Source organism: Gadus morhua, chromosome 16, assembly GCF_902167405.1.
Source record: "Gadus morhua chromosome 16, gadMor3.0, whole genome shotgun sequence".
NCBI classification, from domain to species: Eukaryota; Metazoa; Chordata; class Actinopteri; order Gadiformes; family Gadidae; genus Gadus; species Gadus morhua.
Genome location: NC_044063.1, coordinates 12,020,053 through 12,045,428, shown reverse-complemented (window position 1 = coordinate 12,045,428; position 25,376 = coordinate 12,020,053). Strand labels below are relative to the sequence as shown.

Below are 25,376 nucleotides of genomic sequence, written 5' to 3'. Positions count from 1 at the left end.
CTCCTCACAGACTGTGCTTTCATCGGAGAAGAAGAGACAAACAGTTTTTACGAAGACGGAGATGTGGTGTTAGGGGGCGTCTTTCCTCTGCACTACACCCGTGTGTCTTCTCTTCCAACGTACACATCCAAACCAGAACCTGGTTCCCACAAGTAGTAAGGCAACATTTTGAGCATCTAAAATTAGTGTTTCCCTATGCATTTACAGTATAATATGTTTTATTTGTTGAGTGGGCATCTGAATAACTAAGAATTACCTAAATGTTTAGTTTCAGTGCCCGCGCCCTGCGTTGGATGCAGACCATGACCTTTGCTATCAGGGAGATCAACCAGCGACGTGACTTGCTGCCTGAGCTGAGGCTGGGGTTCCACATCAGAGACAGCTGTAACGAGGTCCCCGTGTCTCTGAAGGCCTCCCTGCTTTTGGTGAATGGACAGCCAGGCCCCACAGCCATCAGGAATGGGAGTCTGTCAGTAGGGGAGCTTTCTGGCAAGGGTGATCTGATCAGTTTAGGCTCCAGGTCTCCAGTGTTAGGTTGTGCCGATGTCACCAGGTCCCCGTCTCCTGTAATCATAGGAGATGCATCCTCTGGTGTGTCGATGGCTCTACTGAGAAGTCTGGGCCCCTTTCAGATCCCCCTGGTGAGCCTTTTTGAACAATGTTCTTAAAGTCACATATATTACTTTTTATTGGACCAGATATACCAGATAAATGTATGTATTTTTAACTATGTCAATATTTATTTCCAAAAGATGTGTAGGTTTTACAAATTGTACAAAACATTAACATGAAAAAATATATGAAATATGGTCAAATACTTATTTAAAGGCTTGTACAATTTTAATGAAGAAGTAATCCTCTGTTTGTCCCTCCACTAGGTGAGCTACTTTGCCTCCTGCAGCTGCCTGAGTGAGCAGACAGAGTTTCCCATGTTCATGCGCACCATGCCCAGCGATGCCTTCCAGGTCAGAGCCCTGGCCCACTTGGTCAGCCACTTCGGCTGGACCTGGGTGGGGGTCATTGGACTGGAGTCTGACTATGCCCGCTTCGCCATACAGCTTTTTCTCCACGAGTCGTCCCTGCATGGCGTGTGTGCTGCCTATGTTCATCTCTATCCTGTGGTTCTGAGTCAGCAACCTCTGGATGAGCTACTGGATATCATTCAGGTAGATGTAGGATCGATAGGTTACCTGATTAAAGGTTTTAATATTTTTGAATTCAGGATAGAATAAAATACAAAGAAAACCTTAATTTAACACTTTATTAACCTCTTAAGCTCCAGCCTTTTCTAATTTGTCTAATTAATATGCTTTGGGTTTGAATTGTGTTTGGTGTGTGTAAAAATGACTAATATGTGCTTGTAGCAGAGTTTCTCATTTTTAATTTGATATTGCTATTTCTACATAATAAGGGCAGTGTTGTATGCCTTTTGCTGCGAGAGTGATCACGGTCTTCCCAAATCTGGGGAACCTCGAGTTTAAGAGATTAAAGATTAGGGATACTGAATTTAAAATGGACGTTTCAAGAACATTTTGGTTGACTCGATTACTCAATGGAACCAGTCAGGTATTTTTAAGTAATTTATTTTCTAATCTACTTTAGCAAGTAATTTCAGGAACTCTAAATAAAATATCCTCTTCTGGACTTCAAGTTTGTCTTGAATTCTTCTTTAGGCTACTTAATGCTACTCTTTGGACAGACTATCTCACGATTACTGACTTTGTATTCATTTTATTAACAGGGGTCATCTTCAAAGGTAATAATTAACTTCTGCAGTGAGTCAGAAGTGCAAAGCATCATGAGAGCCATTCGACAGCGAAACATCACAGGCATCCAGTGGATCGCGGGCGAGGCCTGGGCCACAGCCAAGTCACTCTGGGAGGAGTTTGGCGACCTCTTGAGCGGCACCTTGGGCTTCGGTATTCGCAGAGCCGAGGAAATTCCAGGGTTGAAGCAGCATCTGTCCAGGCTTCGACCGTCCAACATCCAAGAATCGGCTTTCCTCACAGAGCTCTGGGAGGAGACACTCAACTGCAGACTGAACGGCTCTGTGAACACACATTCTCACATGGTCAACCATCTGGATCGAAAGCCTTGCACTGGCATGGAGGATTTAAACGACGTGTACTCTGCCTTCTCAGATGTGAGCCAGCTCAGGGTGTCGTATAACGTGTACAAGGCTGTGTATTTGGTGGCCCATGCACTGCAGAGAATGAGTGACTGTGAGGCGGGGCAGGGGCCCTTTGTGAACGGCACCTGTGGAAAACCTCAAAGTCTAGAGCCGTGGCAGGTGTGTTGACACCGACTTTCATTGATATGATTTGAATACGTAGCTGCTGTAAATAAAAAATAAAATCTATATTTGTCATCCCTCCCTTTAGCTGTTCCACTACATGAAGAATACTAAGTTCTCCATATTGGGTGAAAAAGTGGACTTTGATCGTAACGGTGACCCCATCGCTTCGTATGACCTCATGAACTGGCGAAGGGAGCAGGATGGCTCTCTGCGGCTGCTGAAGGTGGGCTTTTACGACGCCTCCCTGTCTCCAGAGCTCAGCCTTGTGGTGAATGAATCTGCCATTCAGTGGCCAGTTGGGCAACAGGTGTGTTCTCGTCAAATCCCCTCCAGGCCCCCTCTTCCTCTCAGACTGTTCTGTGTTCATTTAATAAATGCATTTGGCAATCTGCTGATTTTGATTTTAAAGCTTTTGGATGTTTTATTTGTCCACCTTCAACGATCGTTTCAAGAGTCTCCAAAAATCAAAAATGAAGTCAATAATAAAGATTTGTATCCTTTATATATAATGCATCATGTTTTTTTCAACAAACTGCCTGCAACATCACAGCAATTCTCTTAAACCTTGATAGCATCAAATAAATGCCAATGTAGATTTAAGTGGTACATTTACAGCCACCAAACAAATATAAATCAGTTGTACCCAGCCAAGGTCCCTCTCTAAGTGGCCTTGTTTTGCCTCTCAGGCGGTCCGGTCTGTGTGCAGTGAGAGCTGCCCACCAGGGAAGCGTGTAGCCAGGAGGAAGGGGAAGCCTGTCTGCTGTTTTGACTGTGTCACCTGCGCTGAAGGGGAGGTCAGCAACAACACCGGTGGGTTACGTTCTGTAAGATCATTCTCATATTTTAATGTTTGTTTCTGTTTATTAGAATAAGCTATTGTCGTTTTCTCTACTACCAGATTCTTTGGACTGCACAAGGTGCCCAGACGTCATGTGGCCTAACAACATGAGAAACCTTTGCCTCCCAAAGTATGTTGAGTTCTTGTCTTACAAGGAGCCAATGGGTATTGTTCTATGTACTGGATCAGTTCTTGGAGCTTGTTCCTCTCTCCTTGTTTTGGCAATGTTCTATAAACACAGGGCCACACCCGTTGTCCGGGCGAACAACATGGAACTGAGCTTTTTCCTTCTGCTGTTCCTGGCCACCTGTTTCCTCATTGGGCTTTTGTTCATTGGAGAGCCCTCTGATTGGCTGTGCCGTATTCGGTACCCAGCTTTCGGCATCAGCTTTGCTCTATGCATCTCCTGCCTCCTGGCTAAGACAGTAGTGGTCCTAATGGCTTTCAGGGCCACACTGCCAGGAAGTGGTGTTATGAAGTGGTTCGGACCCAATCAGCAAAGAGCAAGTGTGCTTCTGTGCACCGTAATCCAGGTAAAAATAGCATTCAGTGGTAATCCAACAAAAAATAAATGATTCAATAAATGAAATAGCCTAGCTCAAACGTAAGAATGACACTGTCCCATCTTTCCACTATTCAGGGCTTGATCTGTCTTATCTGGCTTCTCACCTACCCACCTTTCACCAATAGCAACACAGGCTACCTCAGGAACACCATCATTATCGAGTGTGCTACCGGCTCGGAGGTCGGCTTCTGGTGTGTTCTTGGCTATATCGGCCTCCTGGCATGCCTGTGCTTCTTCATGGCGTATTTGGCCCGTGAGTTGCCTGACAATTTCAATGAAGCTAAATTCATTACGTTCAGCATGCTCATTTTCTTTGCAGTGTGGATCACTTTCATCCCCGTCTACGTTAGCACCGCCGGTAAATACACCGTGGCTGTGCACATTTTTGCGATTCTGGCTTCTGCATATGGTCTCCTGGTGTGTATTTTTGCTCCAAAGTGCTACATTATCATTTTCAAGCCAGCAAAAAACAGCAAGAAAAATATGATGCATAAATGACACCATAAACATAAGGATGTGTATATTTTCCAATGAATAAATGGATAGATTATATGATGCCAATCCTTGATGTCTCATCTGTCTTTTGTCTGTCTTCCGTTCTGTAGACTTCATTTATTATTTATATTATATAAAAATGATACCATTTAAATACTTAATAACTCATATAGTCATAATGCTGCCTAATTATGTACACCTAATGTGAATTGTGCGACTTACAACTCATTTCCTTTTAGATGCATGTCGCCCTCTGCAGGTGTATGCTATATGTACGGTTTCAGATTTTGCCGAATTTTTTATTTTACGGAACAGCTGCGGTACACGTACGACAAAACTTTAAAAGATCCACAAATTCATGCTAATTTACTTGTTGATGATTTTATTGATTATGACATTGGATTGCACGGAATCAGAGTATCGAAAGCCTTTTTTTGGGCCATTTATTAGTATGGGCTGACGATTAAATAAACAGCTGCTGTATAATGCTAAGCATCAGTCACTATAGCAAATATTATTAGAGGAATATGTGAAGATACTTTTTTCTAGGAGGTCACACATTCATTATGTCTCAAGTACCCTGTGAGACATAATGAATGAATTAGTATTTAAAGGTTACATTTTATTAAGTATGAAGAATGTTTTAATTCAGGCCCCATACAAAGACTGGTTGGACGGAGAAATTGGCAAAGTATAATCTATTTTTCTATTTATTTTAAAATATACGCATACACATTTATGTCCTCATTTACGCATCATATTTTTCTTGCTGTTTTTTTCTGGCTTTAAAATGATAATGTAGCACTTTGGAACAAAAATACAAAACAGAAGACCATAAGCAGAAGCCAGAATCGCAAAAATGTGCACAGCCACAGTGTATTTACCGGCGGTGCTAACGTAGACGGGAATGAAAGTGATCCACACCGCAAAGAAAATGAGCATGCTGAACGTAATGAATTTAGCTTCATTGAAATTGTCAGGCAACTCACGGGCCAAAAACGCCATGAAGAAGCAAAGGCATGCTAGGAGGCCGATGTATCCCAGAACACACCAGAAGCCGACCTCGGAGCCGGTAGCACACTCAATGATGATGGTGTTCCTGAGGTAGCCTGTGTTACTATTGGTGAAAGGTGGGTAGGTGAGCAGCCAGATAATACAGATCAAGCCCTGAATAGTGGAAAGATGGGACGGTGTCATTGTTACTGTTGAACTTGGCTATTTCATCTATTGATTAATTTACATTCCATTTTAATTAAGCTATTTTTACCTGGACCACCGTGCACAAAAGCACACTTGCTCTTTGCTGATTGGGTCCGAACCACTTCATAACACCACTTCCTGGCAGTGTGGCCCTGAAAGCCATTAGGACCACTAATGTCTTAGCCAGAAGGCAGGAGATGCATAGGGCAAAGCTGATTCCGAACGCTGGGTACCGAATTCGGCACAGCCAATCAGAGGGCTCACCGATGAACAAAAGCCCAATGAGAAAACAGGTGGCCAGGAATAGCAGAAGGAAAAAGCTCAGTTCCATGTTGTTTGCCCGGACAACAGGCGTGGCCCTGTGTTTATAGAACATAGCCAGAACAAGGAGAGAGGTACAAGCTCCAAGAACCGATCCAGCACATAGAACCACACCCATTGGCTCCTTGTAAGACAAGAACTCAACATTCTTTGGGAGGCAAAGGTTTCTCATGTCGTTAGGCCACATGTCTTCTGGGCACCGTGTGCAGTCCAAAGAATCTGGTGATAGAGAGAGATAGAAAATAACCCATTCTAATAAACAGAAAAAAACATGAAAGTTAGAGATGGATCTCACAGAACATAGCCCACCGGTGTTGTTGCTGACCTCCCCTTCAGCACAGGTGACACAGTCAAAACAGCAGACAGGCTTCCCCTTCCTCCTGGCTACACGCCTCCCTGGTGGGCAGCTCTCACTGCACACAGACCGGACTGCCTGAGAGGCAAAACAAGGCCATTGAGAGAGGGACCTGGGCTGGGTTCACCTGGTTTCTTTTTGTTTGGTGGCTGGCATGTGTACCACTTAAATTAAACCAAGCTTGTTAGAAAAAGGCCTCATTATGATGCAGGTACAGGCTAAACAATTGCTGCCGTGGTGGAGACAGTTTGGTGAAAAAAAACATGATACTTTATATTTAAGGAAAACAAATCTTTATTATTGACTTCATTTTTTCTTTTTTTAGACTTGCGAAATGATTGTTGAAGGTGGACAAATAAAGGATCCAATAGATGCAAAATCAACATCAGCAGATTGCCTAATCCATTCATTAAATGAACACAGAACAGTCTGAGAGGAAGAGGGGGCCTGGGGGGGATTTGACGAGAACACACCTGTTGTCCAACAGGCCACTGAATGGCAGATGCATTCACCACCAGGCTGAGCTCTGGAGACAGGGAGGCGTCGTAAAAGCCCACCTTCAGCAGCCGCAGAGAGCCATCCAGCTCCCTTCGCCAGTTCATGAGGTCATACGAAGCGATGGGGTCACCGTTAAGATCAAAGTCCACTTTTTCACCCAATATGGAGAACTTAGTATTCTTCATGTAGTGGAACAGCTAAAGGGAGGGATGACAAATATAGATTTTATTATTAAACAATATTGATTAATTTATGTATTTGATTTATCAAATACAAAACAAAATCACTACAACTATGTTTACAAATCATATCAATGAAAGTAGGTGTCAACACACCTGCCACGGCTCTAGACTTTGAGGGTTTCCACAGGAGCCGTTCACAAAGGGCCCCTGCCCCGCCTCACAATCACTCATTCTCTGCAGTGCATGGGCCACCAAATACACAGCCTTGTACACGTTATACGACACCCTGAGCTGGCTCACATCTGAGAAGGCAGAGTACACGTCGTTTAAATCCTCCATGCCACTGCAAGGCTTTCGATCCAGATGGTTGACCATGTGAGAATGTGTGTTTACAGAGCCGTTCAGTCTGCAGTTGAATGTCTCTTCCCAGAGCTCTGTGAGGAAAGCTGAGTCTTGGATATTTGACGGTCGAAGCCTGGACAGATGCTGCTTCAACCCCGGAATTACCTCGGCTCTGCGAATACCGAAGCCCAAGGTGCCGCTCAAGAGGTCGCCAAACTCCTCCCAGAGTGACTTGGATGTGGCCCAGGCCTCGCCCGCGATCCACTGGATGCCTGTGATGTTCCGCTGTCGAATGGCTCTCATGATGCTTTGGACTTCTGACTCACCGCAGAAGTTAAGGATGACCTTTGAAGATGACTCCTGTAAAAACAACAAATTAATATGTCTGGCCAAATTGTGTCAAAAGAATAGCATGAGAAGTATTCGACACAAACTTGAACTCCAGAAATTGCATTTTATTTAGTGTTGTTCAAATGTTTTGCTCAAATTGAATACCAACTAACAAAAACGCAGAACTTTTAATCAGTTGCCCTATCGATCCTACATCTACCTGAATGATATCCAGTAGCTTATCCAGAGGCTGCTGACTCAGAACCAGGGGATAGTGGTGAACATAGGCAGCACACACGCCATACAGTGACGACTCCTGGAGAAAGAGCTGTATGGCAAAGCGTGCATAGTCAGACTCCTGGCCAATTACCCCCACCCAGGTCCAGCCGAAGTGGCTGACCAAGCGGGCCAGGGCTCTGACCTGGAAGGCATCGCTGGGCATGGTGCGCATGAACATGGGAAACTCTGTCTGCTCGCTCAGACAGCTGCAGGAGGCAAAGTAGCTCACCTAGTGGAGGGACAAACAGAGGATTACCTCTCCATCAAAAGTTTTCCTGTCTTATGAAGAATCATGAATCTCTTTGTAAGTCTTATATTTTGAAATGTACATTTTAAATCGAAGTCTGAGATATATCACCATAATATCGAATTTCGGGACGTAAATGTTTTGCCCAATATATGCACGCAAAACTATTGTACGAATTAGTTTACATCACATGATATTAATATGATAAATATGAAAAGTTATGTGACAAATATGAGTAAAGGAACATAGTTTATAAAGTCTCACCAGGGGGATCTGAAAGGGGCCCAGACTTCTAAGCAGAGCCATCGACACACCAGAGGATGCATCTCCTATGATAACAGGAGACGGGGACCTGGTGACATCGGCACAACCTAACACTGGAGACCTGGAGCCTAAACTGATCAGATCTCCCTTGCCAGAAATCTCCCCGACTAGCGCCAGACTCCCATTCCCGGTGGCTGGGGGGCCTGGCTGGCCATTCACTAGAAGCAGGGAGGCCTTCAGAGACACGGGGACGTCGTCGCAGCTGTCTCTGATGTGGAACCCCAGCCTCAGCTCAGGCAGCAAGTCACTGCGCTGGTTGATCTCCCTGATAGCAAAGGTCATGGTCTGCATCCAACGCAGGGCACGGGCACTGAAACTAAACATTCAGTTAATGTTAATTAGATGCAAACTTGACAAGTAAAACATATAAACATGCATTTGAAAACACTGATGTTAGATGCTCTGAATGTTTACTTACTACTTGTGGGAACCAGGTTCTGGTTTGGATGTGTACGTTGGAAGAGAAGACACACGGGTGTAGTGTAGAGGAAAGACGCCCCCTAACACCACATCTCCGTCTTGGTAAAAACTGTTTGTCTCTTCTTCTCCGAAGAAAGCACAGTCTGTGAATAGGGCAGCTGAACTTACAATGAGGACTTTAAAGAGGAAAATTACCGATAGAAAAAGTATCTTGGCAGCAATGGGAGCCATCACTACGGCTTGATATTCATAAATATTACTATAGACTTGTATGGATTTAAAATATGTTTTATTCAAGAGACAACTTGGCTTCTACATGAGTACAATGTAAATGGCAATTATATTTAAAGTATTCATTTATATACTTCTGACTTGTGAATATAAAAAATTTAGAACCGCCCAGTTATGACAATGTGTTGTTGTTGTTTTTTATACAGAAAAATACTATTTTTTCTTCTTCTTCAATCAAAGCTTCATTAAATAACATCTTTCCAATTGATGGTCATCAAAAATGAATATACATGATATATGATTTTAAATGAAATATTAAAGAGCACCTACAGTGACATGGTGTAAATATATGTCTGTATCTTATTCTCAATAAACAAATAAAAATATGTATTAATATATGTTTAATTTGTGGCTGTCCACGGAAGAGGATTAGGGCCACCTGTGATTATTTCTGACATTTTTTTAGTATTTCTGAATTTATTTTCTGAATTCTGACTGTAATCTCTGATTTCAGAGTTTAAAGTCAGACAAATGGGGAAATGACCTGTACGGGTCCAAGGTCAGTGAGTCACTTAGCCACATACAGGATTGGAACCGCATGCTGACCAACAGAAGACAGAAGAGGATGAGGATTAGGGACAAATGCATTATTTTTCCCCAGAATTTGAGGATTCTGACTTTAATCTCAGAGTTCTGACTTTTAACTCAGAACTAAAAAAAAAAGAATCACATGTGGCCCTTATCCTCTTTCGTAGATGTCAAAGAAAGAATGCAATTCTGCTAAAAAGAAAATATATTGTTTCTTTTATTAGAAAATGTTTTGGCAAGTGATTATTTTTTGACTTCAATAAAGATTTGTTTTGTTTTCAAATGTTTTTGCTTGAACCTTTTCAAGATGGATTTTGTGTTGGACGAATGATATCATCCCTGATGATATAATCCACACGGCACAGAATAATAACATACCAATATTTTTTCATGATTCGTCAAGGTACTTTACCGATGTCAAGCTGGCCAAATTTTGAGTTCTGACTTGCTTCCTTGTTCATTGAGAACACACAATCATTATTTCAGATTTTGTGTTTGATTGTGAAACATTGTGATTCTTAGTTGAATCATTGGATATGTGGCTGTACATATTTTTGCAATTCTGTCTTCTGCTCATGGTCTTCCCTTTTGTATTTTTGCTCCAAAGTGCTACATTATCATTTTAAAGCCAGCCAAAAACAGCAACAAAATATGATGAGTAATATAGTACATGAGCATAAGGATGTGTACATTTTCCAATGAATAAATAAATGATGATACTTTGCCAATCTTTGACGTCTGTCCGTCTTTTGTGTGTCTTGCATGAAAAAGTTCTGTAGACTTTATATAATATTTATATTAAATAAAAATGGTACCATTTAGATACTTCATAACTTACACAGTCATCATGCTGCCTAATTATGTACACCTAATGTGAATTGTCGTCTGCGAGTGAACACTCACTTACTTTGTAGATGCATGTCGCCAATGGCAGGTATATGCTATGCACGCATCCAGATTTTGCTGAACTTTTTATTTTACGGAGCAGCTGCAGTAAACAATTGACAAAAAAAACGTAACGAGATCCACACATTTTTATTAATTCAGCTTTTGATTGTTTATTGATTATGATTTAGGAATGCATGGATTTTGGGCCATTAATAGTATGGGCTGATGATTAAATAAACAGCGACTGTATAATTGTAAGCATCACAGCACTATAGCAAATTATCGGAGAGGAATATGTGAAAAAAAGAATCTATGCGCTCACACAATCATTATGTCTCACATACCCTATGAGAGAATGAGTTAATTTGTATTCAAAGGTTGCATTTTTAATTAAATAAAAGATAAAGATAATATAAAGTATGCAAACGTTTTTAATGCAAGACCAATACAAAGACAGATTTGGTAAAAAAATTGGCAAAGTATCATCTATTTATGTATTTATTATTAATATCCGTGTCCTTATGTTTACGTCCTCATTTACGCATCATATTTTTCTTACTGTTTTTTGCTGGCTTTAAAATGATAATGTAGCACTTTGGAGCAAAAATAAAAAACAGAAGACCATAAGCAGAAGCCAGAATCGCAAAAGTGTGCACAGCCACGGTGTGTTTACCGGCGGTGCTCACGTAGACGGGAATGAAAGTAATCCACACCGCAAAGAAAATGAGCATGCTGAACGTAATGAATTTAGCTTCATTGAAATTGTCAGGCAACTCACGGGCCAAAAACGCCATGAAGAAGCACAGGCATGCCAGGAGGCCGATGTAGCCGAGAACACACCAGAAGCCGACCTCCGAGCCGGTAGCACACTCGATAATGATGGTGTTCCTGAGGTAGCCTGTGTTGCTATTGGTGAAAGGTGGGTAGGTGAGTAGCCAGATAAGACAGATCGAGCCCTGAATAGTGGAAAGATGGGATAGTGTAATTTCTTCTGTTGAAATAGTCTATTTCATCACTGATTAATTTACATTTGTTGTTTGATTACCACTGAACGCTACGATTACCTGGACCACCGTGCACAAAAGCACACTTGCTCTTTGCTGATTGGGTCCAAACCACTTCATAACACCACTTCCTGGCAGTGTGGCCCTGAAAGCCATTAGGACCACTAATGTCTTAGCCAGGAGGCAGGAGATGCATAGAGCAAAGCTGATGCCGAATGCTGGGTACCGCACACGGCACAGCCAATCAGAGGGCTCACCCATGAACAAAAGCCCAATGAGAAAACAAGTGGCCAGGAATAGCAGAAGGAAAAAGCTCAGTTCCATGTTATTTGCCCGGACAACGGGTGTGTCTTTGTGTTTATAGAACAAAGCCAGAACAAGGAGAGAGGAACATGCGCCAAGGACCGATCCAGCGCATAGAACCATACCCATTGGCTCCTTGTAAGACAAGAACTCAACATTCTTTGGGAGGCAAAGGTTTCTCATGTCGTTAGGCCACATGTCTTCTGGGCACCGTGTGCAGTCCAAAGAATCTGGTATTAGAGAGAGAAGGGCAATAATTCATTCTAATAAACAGAAAAAAAGGTGAAAGTGAGAAATTTATCTCACAGAACATAACCCACCGGTTTTGTTGCTGACCTCCCCTTCAGCACAGGTGACACAGTCAAAACAGCAGGCAGGCTTCCCCTTCCTCCTGGCTACACGCTTCCCTGATGGGCAGCTCTCACTGCACACAGACCGGACCGCCTGAGAGGCAAAACAAGGCCACTCAGAGAGGGACCTGGGCTGGATACAACTGATTTATTTTTGTTTGGTGGCTGGCAAGTGTACTTTCACTTTAATTTTCATTAAACCTAGCTCGTTAGAAAAGGCATTATGATGAACAATCGCTGCAGTGCTGCCGACAGTTTGATGAAATAAACATGATAGATTATATTTAAGGAAAACAAATCTTTATTATTGTCTTTATTTTTGATTTTTGTAGACTCGTGAAATGATCGTTGAAGGTGGAATAACAAAATATCCATTAGATATAAAACCAACATCAGCAGATTACCTAATCCATTTAATAAATGAACACAGAACAGTCTGAGAGGAAGAGGGGGCCTGGGGGCGATTTGACGAGAACACACCTGTTGCCCAACAGGCCACTGAATGGCAGATTCATTCACCATCAGGCTGAGCTCTGGAGACAGGGAGGCGTCGTAAAAGCCCACCTTCAGCAGCCGCAGAGAGCCATCCTGATCCCTTCGCCAGTTTATGAGGTCATACGAAGCGATGGGGTCACCGTTACGATCAAAGTCCACTTTTTCACCCAATATGGAGAACTTAGTATTCTTCATGTAGTGGAAAAGCTAAAGGAAGGGATGACAAATATAGATGTCATGTTTTATTTACAACAGCTACGTATACAAATCATATCAATGGAAGTAGGTGTCAACACACCTGCCACGGCTCTAGACTTTGAGGGTTTCCACAGGAGCGGTTCACAAAGGGCCCCTGCCCCGCCTCACAGTCACTCATTCTCTGCAGTGCATGGGCCACCAAATACACAGCCTTGTACACGTTATACGACACCCTGAGCTGGCTCACATCTGAGAAGGCAGAGTACACATCGTTTAAATCCTCCATGCCACTGCAAGGCTTTCGATCCAGATGGTTGACCATGTGAGAATGTGTGTTCACAGAGCCGTTCAGTCTGCAGTTGAGTGTCTCCTCCCAGAGCTCTGTGAGGAAAGCTGAGTCTTGGATGTTGGACGGTCGAAGCCTGGACAGATGCTGCTTCAACCCTGGAATTACCTCGGCTCTGCGAATACCGAAGCCCAAGGTGCCGCTCAAGAGGTCGCCAAACTCCATCCAGAGCGACTTGGCAGTGGCCCAGGCCTCACTCGCGATCCACTGGATGCCTGTTATGTTCCGCTGTCGAATGGCTCCCATGATGCTTTGCACTTCTGACTCACTGCAGAAGTTAAGGATGACCTTTGAAGATGACCCCTGTTAACACAATAAATATATGTCTGGCAAAATTGTAGTAAAAGAGTAGCATGAGAAGTATTTGACACAAACTTAAAGTCCAGAAAGGACATTTAATTTAGTGTTGTTCAAATGTTTTGCTTAAATTATAAACAAAATAACAAAACAGAATAACTTTTAATCAGTTGCCCTATCGACAAGGACGGATTAACATGACCACGGGCCCTGGACAAAAACCAGCCATTGACCCCTACCAACACGCAAATACACGCACTAGCACACCGAATTTGGTCACATACAGTATTATAACTCATGCAATCAACAATCACACACATTATAATGCAGTGCGCAGCCAGGAGAGAGAGAGAGAGAGAGAGAGAGAGAGAGAGAGAGAGAGAGAGAGAGAGAGAGAGAGATTATCTAACCCCGCGGCTGCGGGCATGCATAGTTCCAGCCACTCGTCTTAACGGCAGAACATGGAATCTGTCAGGTAAATATCATGACTTTAAAAGCATCTCATTACTTCCTTTAACGATTTAACGAGTTAAAAAATGGACGGTATATGTTGTACCAGGGCAGTATCTTTAGTGTACTTTTCTTTCTTTCGTTTACGCTATGCAGACCGGCTAAGCACACGTTTCTCCATTTTCACTGTGAATTTGACCATTGACCAACACCACCAATTTGACGTCACGCCAAGTAATTTATTTTTTAAATGTGATGTATTCATTTTGCAAATCAAAAACATTCAAATCCTTTCATGACCAAAGTTTTGGCAATTTGAATAAAAAAAATAATATATATATCAACGGCCCCCACCATTGGCCAGGGCCCTGGACATGTGCCAACTTTGCCCATGCGGTAATCCATCATTGCCTATCGATCCAATATCTACCTGAATGATATCCAGTAGCTTATCCAGTGGCTGCTGACTCAGAACCACGGGATAGTGGTGAACATAGGCAGCACACACGCCGTACAGTGACGACTCCTGAAGAAAGAGCTGTACGGCAAAGCGTGCATAGTCAGACTCCTCGCCAATGACCCCCACCCAGGTCCAGCCGAAGTGGCTGACCAAGCGGGCCAGGGCACTGACCTGGAAGGCATCGCTGGGCATGGTGCGCATGAACATGGGAAACTCTGTCTGCTCGCTCAGACAGCTGCAGGAGGCAAAGTAGCTCACCTAGTGGAGGGACAAACAGAGGATTACTTCTCCATCAAAAGTTTTTCCGTTTTATTTTAAATCATTTATGTATTTTTATGTCTTATTTTCTGAAATGTACATTTTAAATTGAATCTGAGATATTTTACCATATTTAACTAAATATTGTTTTGCACAATATGCATACAAAACGATTGTACAAATTAATTGAGAAGTATGATAGTATGATGAATAGTAGAATATTAATATGATAAATAGGACGAGTTATGTGACAAATATGAGTAAAGGAACATAGTTCATAAAGTCTCACCAGGGGGATCTGAAAGGGGCCCAGACTTCTAAGAAGAGCCATCGACACACCAGAGGATGCATCTCCTATGATTACAGGAGACGGGGACCTGGTGACATCGGCACAACCTAACACTGGAGACCTGGAGCCTAAACTGATCAGATCACCCTTGCCATGATGCTCCCCGACTGCCTCCAGACTCACATTCCCGATTGCTGCGTGGCCGGGCTGTCCATTCACTAGAAGCAGGGAGGCCTTCAGAGACACAGGGACTTCGTCACAGCTGTCTCTGATGTGGAACCCCAGCCTCAGCTTAGGCAGCAAGTCACTGCGCTGGTTGATCTCCCTGATAGCAAAGGTCATGGTCTGCATCCAACGCAGGGCACGGGCACTGAAACTAAACATTTAGTTAATGTAAATTAGATGCACACCCGACAAGTAAAACATATTATGCATGCATAGGAAAACACTGATGTTGGATGCTCGAAATGTTGACCTACTACTTGTGGGAACCAGGTTCTGGTTTGGATGCGAACGTTGGAAGAGAAGACACACGGGTGTTGTGCAGAGGAAAGACGCCCCCTACCACCACATCTCCGTCTTCGTAAAAACTGTTTGAATCTTTTTCTCCTATGTAAGCACAGTCTTTGAAGATGGCAGCTGAACTTACATTGAGGTTATTGAAAAGGAACATTACTGATAGAAAAAGAATCTTGGCAGCAATTGGAGCCATCACTGCTGCTTGATATTTATAAATATTAATATAGTCTTGTATATATTTAATCATGCGTTTTACTCAAGAGACCTCTTGGCATCTACCTGAGCACAATTAAATGGCAATTATATTTTAAGTATCCATTTATATACTTCTGGCATGTGAATATAAACATTAGAGAACCGCCCAGTTATGACAATGTGGGTTGTTTTGGTTTTTTTTATACTGAAAAATACGCTTCTCTTCTTCAATCAAAGCTTAATTAAATAACATCTTTCCAACTGATAGTCTTCAAAAAATAAAATAAAAATATATATTTTTTTGTATTATCACGCATTCATAAATATTTCCTAATTATGATCATTCTGTGTTTTCTTACATGAAATATAATTGCAAATACATTATTAAAGAGCAGCTACAGTGACATTGTGTACATTTTTGTTTTGAGTTTTAAGTCAGAAGACTGGGAATATTACTTGTAAGGAACCAAGGTCAGTGAGTCACTTTACGACATACAGGACTGGAATCACATGCTGACCAACAGAAGATAGAAGAGGAAGAGGATTAGGGCCACATGCAATTACATTTTCCGAATTCTGACTTTAATTTCAGAATTCTGACTTTAAACTAAAAACTCAATAAAAGGAATCACATGTCACCCTCATCCTTTTTCATAGGTGTCAAAGAAACAATGCGATTCTAATGAAAAATAATATATCTATTGTTTATTTTATTAAAAAATGTTTTGCCAAGTTTGCTTCAATAATTATAAGTTTTGTTTTCAAATGTTGTTGCTTGAACATTCTTTAGAGGGAATTTGTGTTGGATGAATGACATCATCCCTGAGGATTTGATCCAGACGGCACAGACTAATAACATACCATTTTTGTTTTATTATTTGTCAAGGTACTTTACCTCAGTCAAGTTGGCCAAATATGCGAGCTGTGACTTTCTCTCTTGTTCGTTGAAAAGACACAATTAATTATTTCAGATTGGTTGTTTGAGAGTGAAACATTCAGATTCTTATTTGAATCATTGAATATTAAATAACATATTGATGTACAGTAGTTGAATATGCATCTATTGATGCACTTAGACACATCAGTGATAGGTTGTTTTGGGTATTTCAACATCATACACCCTCACCCAGGCGACCCAGCCGCGATTGATCAAGTCCCAAGTCCCACTTCGTCTCTTGGTAGCATGTACCATCGGCTTTCCCCTCTTGATCCACAGCCATCTTAAGGCCTTATCTGCCTCAGTGGTTGTTTTGAATGCCTTTATCTGGCGTGCACCTTTGATTCCAAGCAGGCTTGATGCTTTGCAGAGAGATCGCGCTGCGTAGCCTCCACAGCCCACCTCTATTGGAACACAGCTGGCACACCAACCCCGTCTGCGGCACTCCTCCACTAAGTTGGGGGACCTGGCAAGCTTCCTCTGATTGGCTTCGTCCATGCGCTCCAAGGGAACAGTCAACTCCAGTAGGACCACCTGTTTGATTGAATCTGAGAACAGAACTATGTCAGGTCTCTGGGAATCTGCTACCATAGGTCAGCCTTCGCGGTTCCAAGGAGTTCGACTGGCCCCATCGGCTGGGGCTTAGGCTTCTCCCCTCCTCGGAAGTAAAGCAATCGCCTGCTTTGCTGGTCGGAGAGGCTTGTTCTGAGTAGTGCTGGTGAAGATGGCTTCTGCTATCGCCTTTAGCACCTGGTTGCGGTGCCAAGTGTAACGTCCTCCCACGGCTTTTTGGCATCCGCTGAGAATATGCTCTAGTGTTCTTCTTCTGAGGCACAAAGAACATGATGGTGTGTGAACCTTGCCTCAGCAGAAGAGGTTGGATGGGCTGGGTTAGACGTCATAGACGGAAGCAATCAGGAACTTATCCATGGGCCTTGCTGTCGCATCCCCTCCATCTGGCTAGCACGCAGTTCCTCCACACCAGCTCTCACCTCCTCTTGGACCAATCGGTGTCTGTCTTTGCTCAGGGCTTTTTCGTAGCGCGTGGTTGGAACTACCAAGCCCTGCTCATCCAGATGTAACTTGGCCGACCAGCACGCTGTCCCGCAAGCATGACGACTGCTTCCTGCACCCTCAACTTCCTCCCTGTCCTGACTACAATGCCAACCTGGGAGACGTTCGGGTCACTGGATTCCCTGTACTGCAGCACCTCTCTTGCACGGGTAACCATAAACTTCTTATTAAGGTTGCTAATGGGGTGCTTCCAGTGGCGGTTCTACGTCCAGTTGCGCCCCGGGCAAGACTATCTTCGAGCGGGGGGGGGGGGGGGGGGGGGTTCTGCACTTACAGAGCAATGCTACTCAGGCTTCGTTTTAGGCCCAGCCATCTACAGAGGTAACAGCTGATCCTCCTGTCAAAGCCCTTCCCTGCCACAGAATCCTGGGGAGAACAAAGTGCTGGTAAATCTAGACCTTGAATTTACCAGGGAGTCCCGACTTGCCAACTGCTGTCAGCCACGCCTCCAGCTACCGATTTGTGGCCTTGATGGATGCAGTGTCCTTCAGAATGCAATCAAAAGTCTTTCCAAGGCTCTGATGGGTTTATCGTGACCTATTGAATCTGGGTGGCATCCAAAGAGAAGCGGAATTTGTTAGCCACTTTCCCTCACTTGAGCACCAGGGAACTAGATTTTACAGGCTTGAAACACATCCAAGCCCAAGTGATGATCTTCTCCATACCCTGAAGGACCCATCAGCTGCCCGGTGCTGAAGTCGTAGTTACTTTCAGGTCGTCCATAAAGGCTCTGATTGGGGGCTGGCGGACTCCAGACTTGTTTAGGGGACCTCTGCACTCGACCTTGGCTGACTTGACCAGCATGTTCATGGCCAAGGCAAAGAGGATCACTGAAATAGTACATCCAGTGATGATCCCGTTCTCAAGCCGATGACACTTGGATGTGACTGTCCCAGAGGTGACTCTCAGATCTGTGATTGTACCTGGTTAATGCGGCTGATCCAGTGCTGTTTCCTCCAGCTTATGGGGAATGGATCCATAAGAATTGGTGAGGTCGAGGCAAAGCACTGCTAGGTCTCCTTTCCCTTCTTTTGCCTCTCTGATCAACTGCGTGACCACACCTGTATGTTTGAGGCATCCTGGAACCTTGGGGATTCCCCCTTCTGTACAGAGGTGTCTGTCACACCTGGTCACCGGCCTGGTGACTTCCCTGATTCCTGATTGTTTCCACCTGTGTCTCCCCTCCTCATGTGTATATAGGCTTTGTCTTCCCTTGTCCTTGTTGCCAGAGTATTACGTTCGTCACCGTCCATGTTCCTCCAGCTCCTGACCCAGCCTTGTCCTAGCCACAACCTGAACCAAGATTCTGACCTGAGTTCTAGTTTCTCGTTTTTGCCACGTAAGCGTGATTATTGTTTCTAGTGTTTTGTTAAGTTTTTGATCGCTCATTTTTGACGAGAGGACAGGAAGTCCTAATAAAGTTTGGATTGTCCGTTCGCCTATCTGCATCTGAGTCCTCCTTCAAGAGCCCGCCTGACAGTGTCGTTCTTCAGGAGATACTCTGTCAACCGACGAGATAGGATGGCGAAGAATATCTTCCCCTCAACGCTGAGCAGAGAGATTGTTCTGAACTGCTCGATGTTCTTAGCATTCTCCGCCTTGGGAATCTTTTCAGAAGGACACCTTCTGCATATCTCCATGTTGGGCTACCTTTCACTGTCACTTCAGGGGCTCTGTGATAATTTATTTGAAATCATATATCATGTAATAAAACATGGGATAATCATAGTAAGGGAATATAATTCAAAGAGTGATTATACAAAATAAATAAGAATGTTTTTCATTTGAAAACATTTTTGATGACCAGCAATTGGGGAGATGTAATTTAATACAAGCTTTGATTGAAGAAGAATAATGAATACAGAGGGGCTTTTTCTGTATAAGAAAAAAAAAGAAAAACACATTGTCATAACAATGTGGGTTGGGCGGTTCTCTAATGTTTATATTCAAAAGTCAGCGGTATATAAATGAATACTTGGAATATGATTGCCATTAACATCCTGCTCATGTGGAAGTAAAGGAGTCTTTTGAATAATCTATATGTTTAAATATATACTGGCCTATCAAAATCTTTTTGAATATTTAGTAGCTGTTATGGCTCGCATTGCTGCAAAGATTCGTCTTCTATCAGTAATGTTCCTTTTCAATGACCTCAATGTAATTTCAGCTGCCCTGTTCACAGACTGTGCTTACATCGGAGAAGTAGAGTCAAACAGTTTTTACCAAGACGGAGATGTGGTGTTAGGGGGTGTCTTTCCTCTACACTACACCCGTGTGTCTTCTCTTCCACCTTACACATCCAAACCAGAACCTGGCTCATACAAGTTGTAAGCCAACGTTTCGAGCATCTAACATTTCTGTTTTCCTATGCATGCATGATTTGTTTTACCTGTCGAGTGTGCATCTAATTAACGATAACAAAATGTTTAGTTTCAGTGCCCGCGCCCTGCGTTGGATGCAGACCATGACCTTTGCTATCAGGGAGATCAACCAGCGCAATGACCTGCTGCCTGCGCTGAGGCTGGGGTTCCACATCAAAGACAGCTGTAACGAGGTCCCCGTGTCTCTGAAGGCCTCCCTGCTTCTGGTGAATGGACAGCCGGGCCCCCCAGCCACCGGGAATGGGAGTATGTCAGTCAGGGAGCTTTCTGGAAAGGGGGATCTGATCAGTTTAGACTCCAGGTCTCCAGTGTTGGGTTGTGCCGATGTCACCAGGTCCCCGTCTCCTGTTATCATAGGAGATGCATCCTCTGGTGTGTCGATGGCTCTACTGAGAAGTCTGGGCCCCTTTCAGATCCCCCTGGTGAGACTTTATGGAATTATGTTCCTTTATTCGTCATAAATGTCAGATAACTTAACTGTATTTATCATATTAATATCTTACTATTTCAATGTATTTGTACAGTAGCTTTGTATATTTTTTGCAAAGAGTAAAACACGTAAAACAGTTAACAGACAAACTTTTGATGGAGAAGTAATCCTCTGTTTGTCCCTCCAATAGGTGAGCTACTTTGCCTCCTGCAGCTGTCTGAGCGAGCAGACAGAGTTCCCAATGTTCATGCGCACCATGCCCAGCGATGCCTTCCAGGTCAGAGCCCTGGCCCGCTTGGTCAGCCACTTCGGCTGGACCTGGGTGGGGGTAATTGGCGAGGAGTCTGACTATGCATACTTTGCCGTACAGCTCTTTCTCCAGGAGTCGTCACTGTATGGCGTGTGTGCTGCCTATGTTCACCATTTTCCTGTAGTTCTGAGTCAGAAGCCTCTGGATAAGCTACTGGATGTCATTCAGGTACATTTAGGATTGATAAGATAACAGAATTAAGGTTTAATACGTTTACTTTTGTGATGGAATCAAAGACTGTACAACCTGAGTTATTAAGACTCCTAAAACAAACAAGTTTTGCATTATGGCTGTTTGTTAATCAATTTGAGCAAAACATTTGAAAAATACTATATAAAATGTGCTTTCTGAAGTCCAAGTTTTTGTCAAATACTTCTCGTACTTCTCTTTGGCCTGACTCTTTTTATATATTATTTATTATTGTTTTAACAGGGGTCATCTTCAAAGGTCATAATCAACTTCTGCATTGAGACGGAAGTGCAAAGCATCATGAGAGCCATTCGACAGCGGAACATCACAGGCATCCAGTGGATCGCGGGCGAGGCCTGGGCCACAGCCAATTCACTCTGGGAGGAGTTTGGCGACCTCTTGAGCGGCACCTTGGGCTTCGGTATTCGCAGAGCCGAGGTAATTCCAGGGTTGAAGCAGCATCTGTCCAGCCTTCGACGGTCCAACATCCAAGACTCGGCATTCCTCACAGAGTTCTGGGAAGAGTCACTTAACTGCAGACTGAACGGATCTGTGAACACACATTATCATTACATTGACAATCATCTGGATCGAAAGCCTTGCAGTGGCATGGAGGATTTAAACGACGTGTACTCTGCCTTCTCAGATGTGAGCCAGCTCAGGGTGTCGTATAACGTGTACAAGGCTGTGTATTTGGTGGCCCATGCACTGCAGAGAATGAGTGACTGTGTGGTGGGGCAGGGGCCTTTTGTGAACGGCACCTGTGGAAAACCTCAAAGTCTAGAGCCGTGGCAGGTGTGTTGATACCTACTTTCATTGATATGACTTCTTTATGGAGCTGTTGCAATTTTATGTTATACTTTATTCATCAAATACATGCATTATTCATTATTTTTAAATGTTAGAATAAATAAAATCTATATTTGTCATCCCTCCCTTTAGCTGTTCCACTACATGAAGATTACTAAGTTCTCCATATTGGGTGAAAAAGTGGACTTCGATCATAACGGTGACCCCATCGCTTTGTATGACCTCATAAACTGGCGAAGGGAGCAGGATGGCTCTCTGCGGCTGCTGAAGGTGGGCTTTTACGATGCCTCCCTGTCTCCAGAGCTCAGCCTGGTGGTGAATGATTCTGCCATTCAGTGGCCTGTTGGGCAACAGGTGTGTTCTTGTCAAATCCCCCCCAGGCTCCCTCTTCCTCTCAGACTGTTCTGTGTTCATTTAATAAATGTATTGGGCAATCTGTTGATTTTGATTTTAAACTTATGGAAGTTTTATTTGTCCACCTTCAAAGATCAATTTAAGAGTCTACAAAAATCCAAAATGAAGTCAATAATAAAGATTTGCTTTCTTTATATATAATGTTTGTATCATGTTTTTTTTAATCAAACTGGCTGCATCAACACAACTTTCTTAAACCTTGATAGCATCATATACATGCTTATTATTAAGTGGTACATTTACAGCCACCAAACGAAATGAAACTAGGGTTATCCAGCCAGGTCCCTTTCTGAGTGGCCTTGTTTTCCCTCTCAGGCGATCCGGTCTGTGTGCAGTGAGAGCTGCCCACCAGGGAAGCGTGTTGCCAGGAGGAAGGGGAAGCCTGTCTGCTGTTTTGACTGTGTCACCTGTGCTGATGGGGAGGTCAGCAACAACACCGGTGGGTTAGGTTCTGTAAGATCATTTTCATATTTTCCAGTTTTTTTCTGTTTATTAGAATGAGTTATTGTCGTTCTCTCTCTATTACCAGATTCTTTGGACTGCACACGGTGCCCAGACGACATGTGGCCTAACGACATGAGAAACCTTTGCCTCCCAAAGAATGTTGAGTTCTTGTCTTACAATGAGCCAATGGGTATGGTTCTATGTGCTGGATCGGTCCTTGGAGCATTTTTCTCTCTCCTTGTTCTGGCTTTGTTCTTTAAACACAAGGCCACACCCGTTGTACGGGCTAACAACATGGAACTGAGCTTCTTCCTTCTGCTATTCCTGGCAACCTGTTTTCTCATTGGGCTTTTGTTCATTGGTGAGCCCTCTGATTGGCTGTGTCGTACCCGGTACCCAGCATTCGGCATCAGCTTTGCTCTATGCATCTCCTGCCTCCTGGCTAAGACATCAGTGGTCCTAATGGCTTTCAGGGCCACACTGCCAGGAAGTGGTGTTATGAAGTGGTTCGGACCCAATCAGCAAAGAGCAAGTGTGCTTTTGTGCACGGTGGTCCAGGTAATAATAGCGTTCAGTGGTAATCAAACAACAAAAGTAAATGAATCCATAGATGAAATAATCAAGTTCAACAGAAGAAATGACACTGTCCCTTCTTTCCACTATTCAGGGCTCGATCTGCCTTATCTGGCTGCGCACAAACCCACCTTTCACCAATAGCAACACAGGCTACCTCAGAAACACCATCATTATCGAGTGTGCTACCGGCTCGGAGGTCGGCTTCTGGTGTGTTCTGGGCTACATCGGCCTCCTAGCATGCCTGTGCTTCTTCATGGCGTTTTTGGCCCGTGAATTGCCTGACAATTTCAATGAAGCTAAATTCATTACGTTCAGCATGCTCATTTTCTTTGCGGTGTGGATCACTTTCATTCCCGTCTACATGAGCACCGCCGGTAAATACACTGTGGCTGTGCACATTTTTGCGATTCTGGCTTCTGCTTATGGTCTTCTCTTTTGTATTTTTGCTCCAAAGTGCTACATTATAATTTTAAATCCAGAAAAAAACAACAAGAAAAATATGATGCATAAATGAGGACATAAACATAAGGATACATATATTTATAATAAATACATTAATAGATGATACTTTGTCATGTTTTTGTCAAATCTGTCTTTTTATGTGTCCTGCATTAAAAATTTCTTCGTACTTTAAATTATCTTTATATTTAATAATAAATGCAACCTTTAAATCATCACGTTTGGGTATGCAAGATTTTTTTTTTCACATATTCCTCTACTATAATTTGCCAATGTGCCGTGATGCTTACAATTATATAGTTGCTGTTTATTTAATCATCAGCCCATAATAATAAATGACCCAAAATCCATGCATTTCTATATCATAATCAATGACACAATCAAAAAGTGGGTCAATATAAATTTGTGGATCTCGTTACGTTTTTTTTGTCAAATTTGCACTGCAGCTGCTCCTCAAAATACATAGCATACACCTGCAAATGGCGACATGCATGTCAAAGCAAGTGAGTTGTCACTCGCAGACAACAATTCACATTAGGGGTACATAATTAGGCAGTATTATGACTGTGTAAGTTATTAACTTTCAAAATTGTACCATTTTTATTTAAGATAAATTGTATATAAAGTCTGCAGAACTTTTTTCATGCAAGACATACAAAAGACAGACAGACATGAAAGTTTGGCTAAGTATCATCTATTTATTTATTGGAAAATATACACATCCTTATGTTTATGTGCTAAATTACGCATCATATTTTTGTTGCTGGCTTTAAAATGATAATGTAGCACTTTGGAGCAAAAATACAAACAGGAGACCATAAGCAGAAGCAAGAATTTCATAAAAATGCACAGCCACATGTTCGGTCATTCAACTAAGCAACACAATGTTTCACTCTCAAACAAAAAATCTGAAATAATGGATAGTGTGTTTTCAACGAACAAGGAAGCAGGTCAGAGCTCACAATTGTGGCCAACTTGACAGCGGTAAAGTACCTTGACAAGGTATGTTACTAATCTGTGCCGTCTTGATCATATTAACAGGAATGATATCATTCATCCGACACAAATTCCGTCTTTAAAAGGTTCGAGCAAACAAAAATATTTAAAAACAAAACAAATCTTAATTGAAGCCAAAAAATAATTACTTTTTCAAACATTTTCTTATCAAATGAATAATTTATATTAGTTTTTATCAGAATGGCTTTCTTTCTTCGACAACTATGAAAGAGGATTCTGGCGACATGTGATCATTTGGAGTTCTGAGTTAAAAGTCAGAACTCTGAGATTAAAGTCATAAATCCTAAAATTCTGGAAAAAATAATGCGTGTGTCCCTAATCCTCTTCCTCTTCTATCTTCTGTTGGTCAGCACGTGGTTCCAGTCCTCCATGTGGAAAATTGACTCAATGACCTTGGTTCATTACAGGTAATCTTCCCATTCTTCTGACTATAAATTGTGAATTCTGAGATTAAAATCAGAATTCTGAGATTAAAGTCAGAGCTCGAAAAAATTATAACACATGGCCCCAATCCTCTTCCGTGGACACCAACTTGAATGAAACATATATTTATAAAAAATAAATAATAGTTTATTCAAAAATAGATATAAACATATATTTACACCATGTCACGGTAGGTCCTATTTTATAATCAATTTTAAATCATAGATCATATATATTAATTTTTGATGACAATCAATTGGAAAGATTGTATTTAATGAAGCTTTGATTGAAGAAGAAAAAAAAAGGGTACTTCTCGGTATAAAAAAACAAAACAACCCACATTGTCATA

General features: G+C 42.6%; 1 protein-coding gene across 1 annotated transcript; it reads left to right on the top strand.

Annotated features, from left to right (window-relative positions):
- The first annotated feature begins 293 nt into the window (after window positions 1–293).
- Window positions 294–23,642, top strand: LOC115561140 (uncharacterized). Its single transcript, XM_030380960.1, has 23 exons — window positions 294–469; window positions 521–641; window positions 879–1,166; window positions 1,742–2,290; window positions 2,382–2,603; window positions 2,983–3,106; window positions 3,195–3,667; window positions 3,775–4,187; window positions 7,225–7,366; window positions 7,803–7,921; window positions 8,249–8,555; window positions 14,433–14,551; window positions 15,072–15,192; window positions 18,775–18,913; window positions 19,742–19,898; window positions 20,005–20,201; window positions 20,250–20,377; window positions 20,576–20,863; window positions 21,128–21,679; window positions 21,827–22,048; window positions 22,424–22,547; window positions 22,638–23,110; window positions 23,220–23,642. The coding sequence occupies exons 1-23, from the start codon at window positions 294–296 to the stop codon at window positions 23,640–23,642; spliced, it is 5,877 nt and encodes a 1,958-aa protein (XP_030236820.1).
- Window positions 23,643–25,376: the final 1,734 nt, after the last annotated feature.

Bases quoted from the DNA above. Each gene is read 5' to 3' on its own strand.
- LOC115561140 (XM_030380960.1), top strand. From the start codon at position 294: ATGCAGACCATGACCTTTGCTATCAGGGAGATCAACCAGCGACGTGAC. The intron at 2,291-2,381 runs GTGTGTTGACAC...CCCTCCCTTTAG, and splicing joins AAAGTCTAGAGCCGTGGCAG to CTGTTCCACTACATGAAGAA. The intron at 18,914-19,741 runs GTAAGCGTGATT...ATGTAATTTCAG, and splicing joins TAGTTTCTCGTTTTTGCCAC to CTGCCCTGTTCACAGACTGT.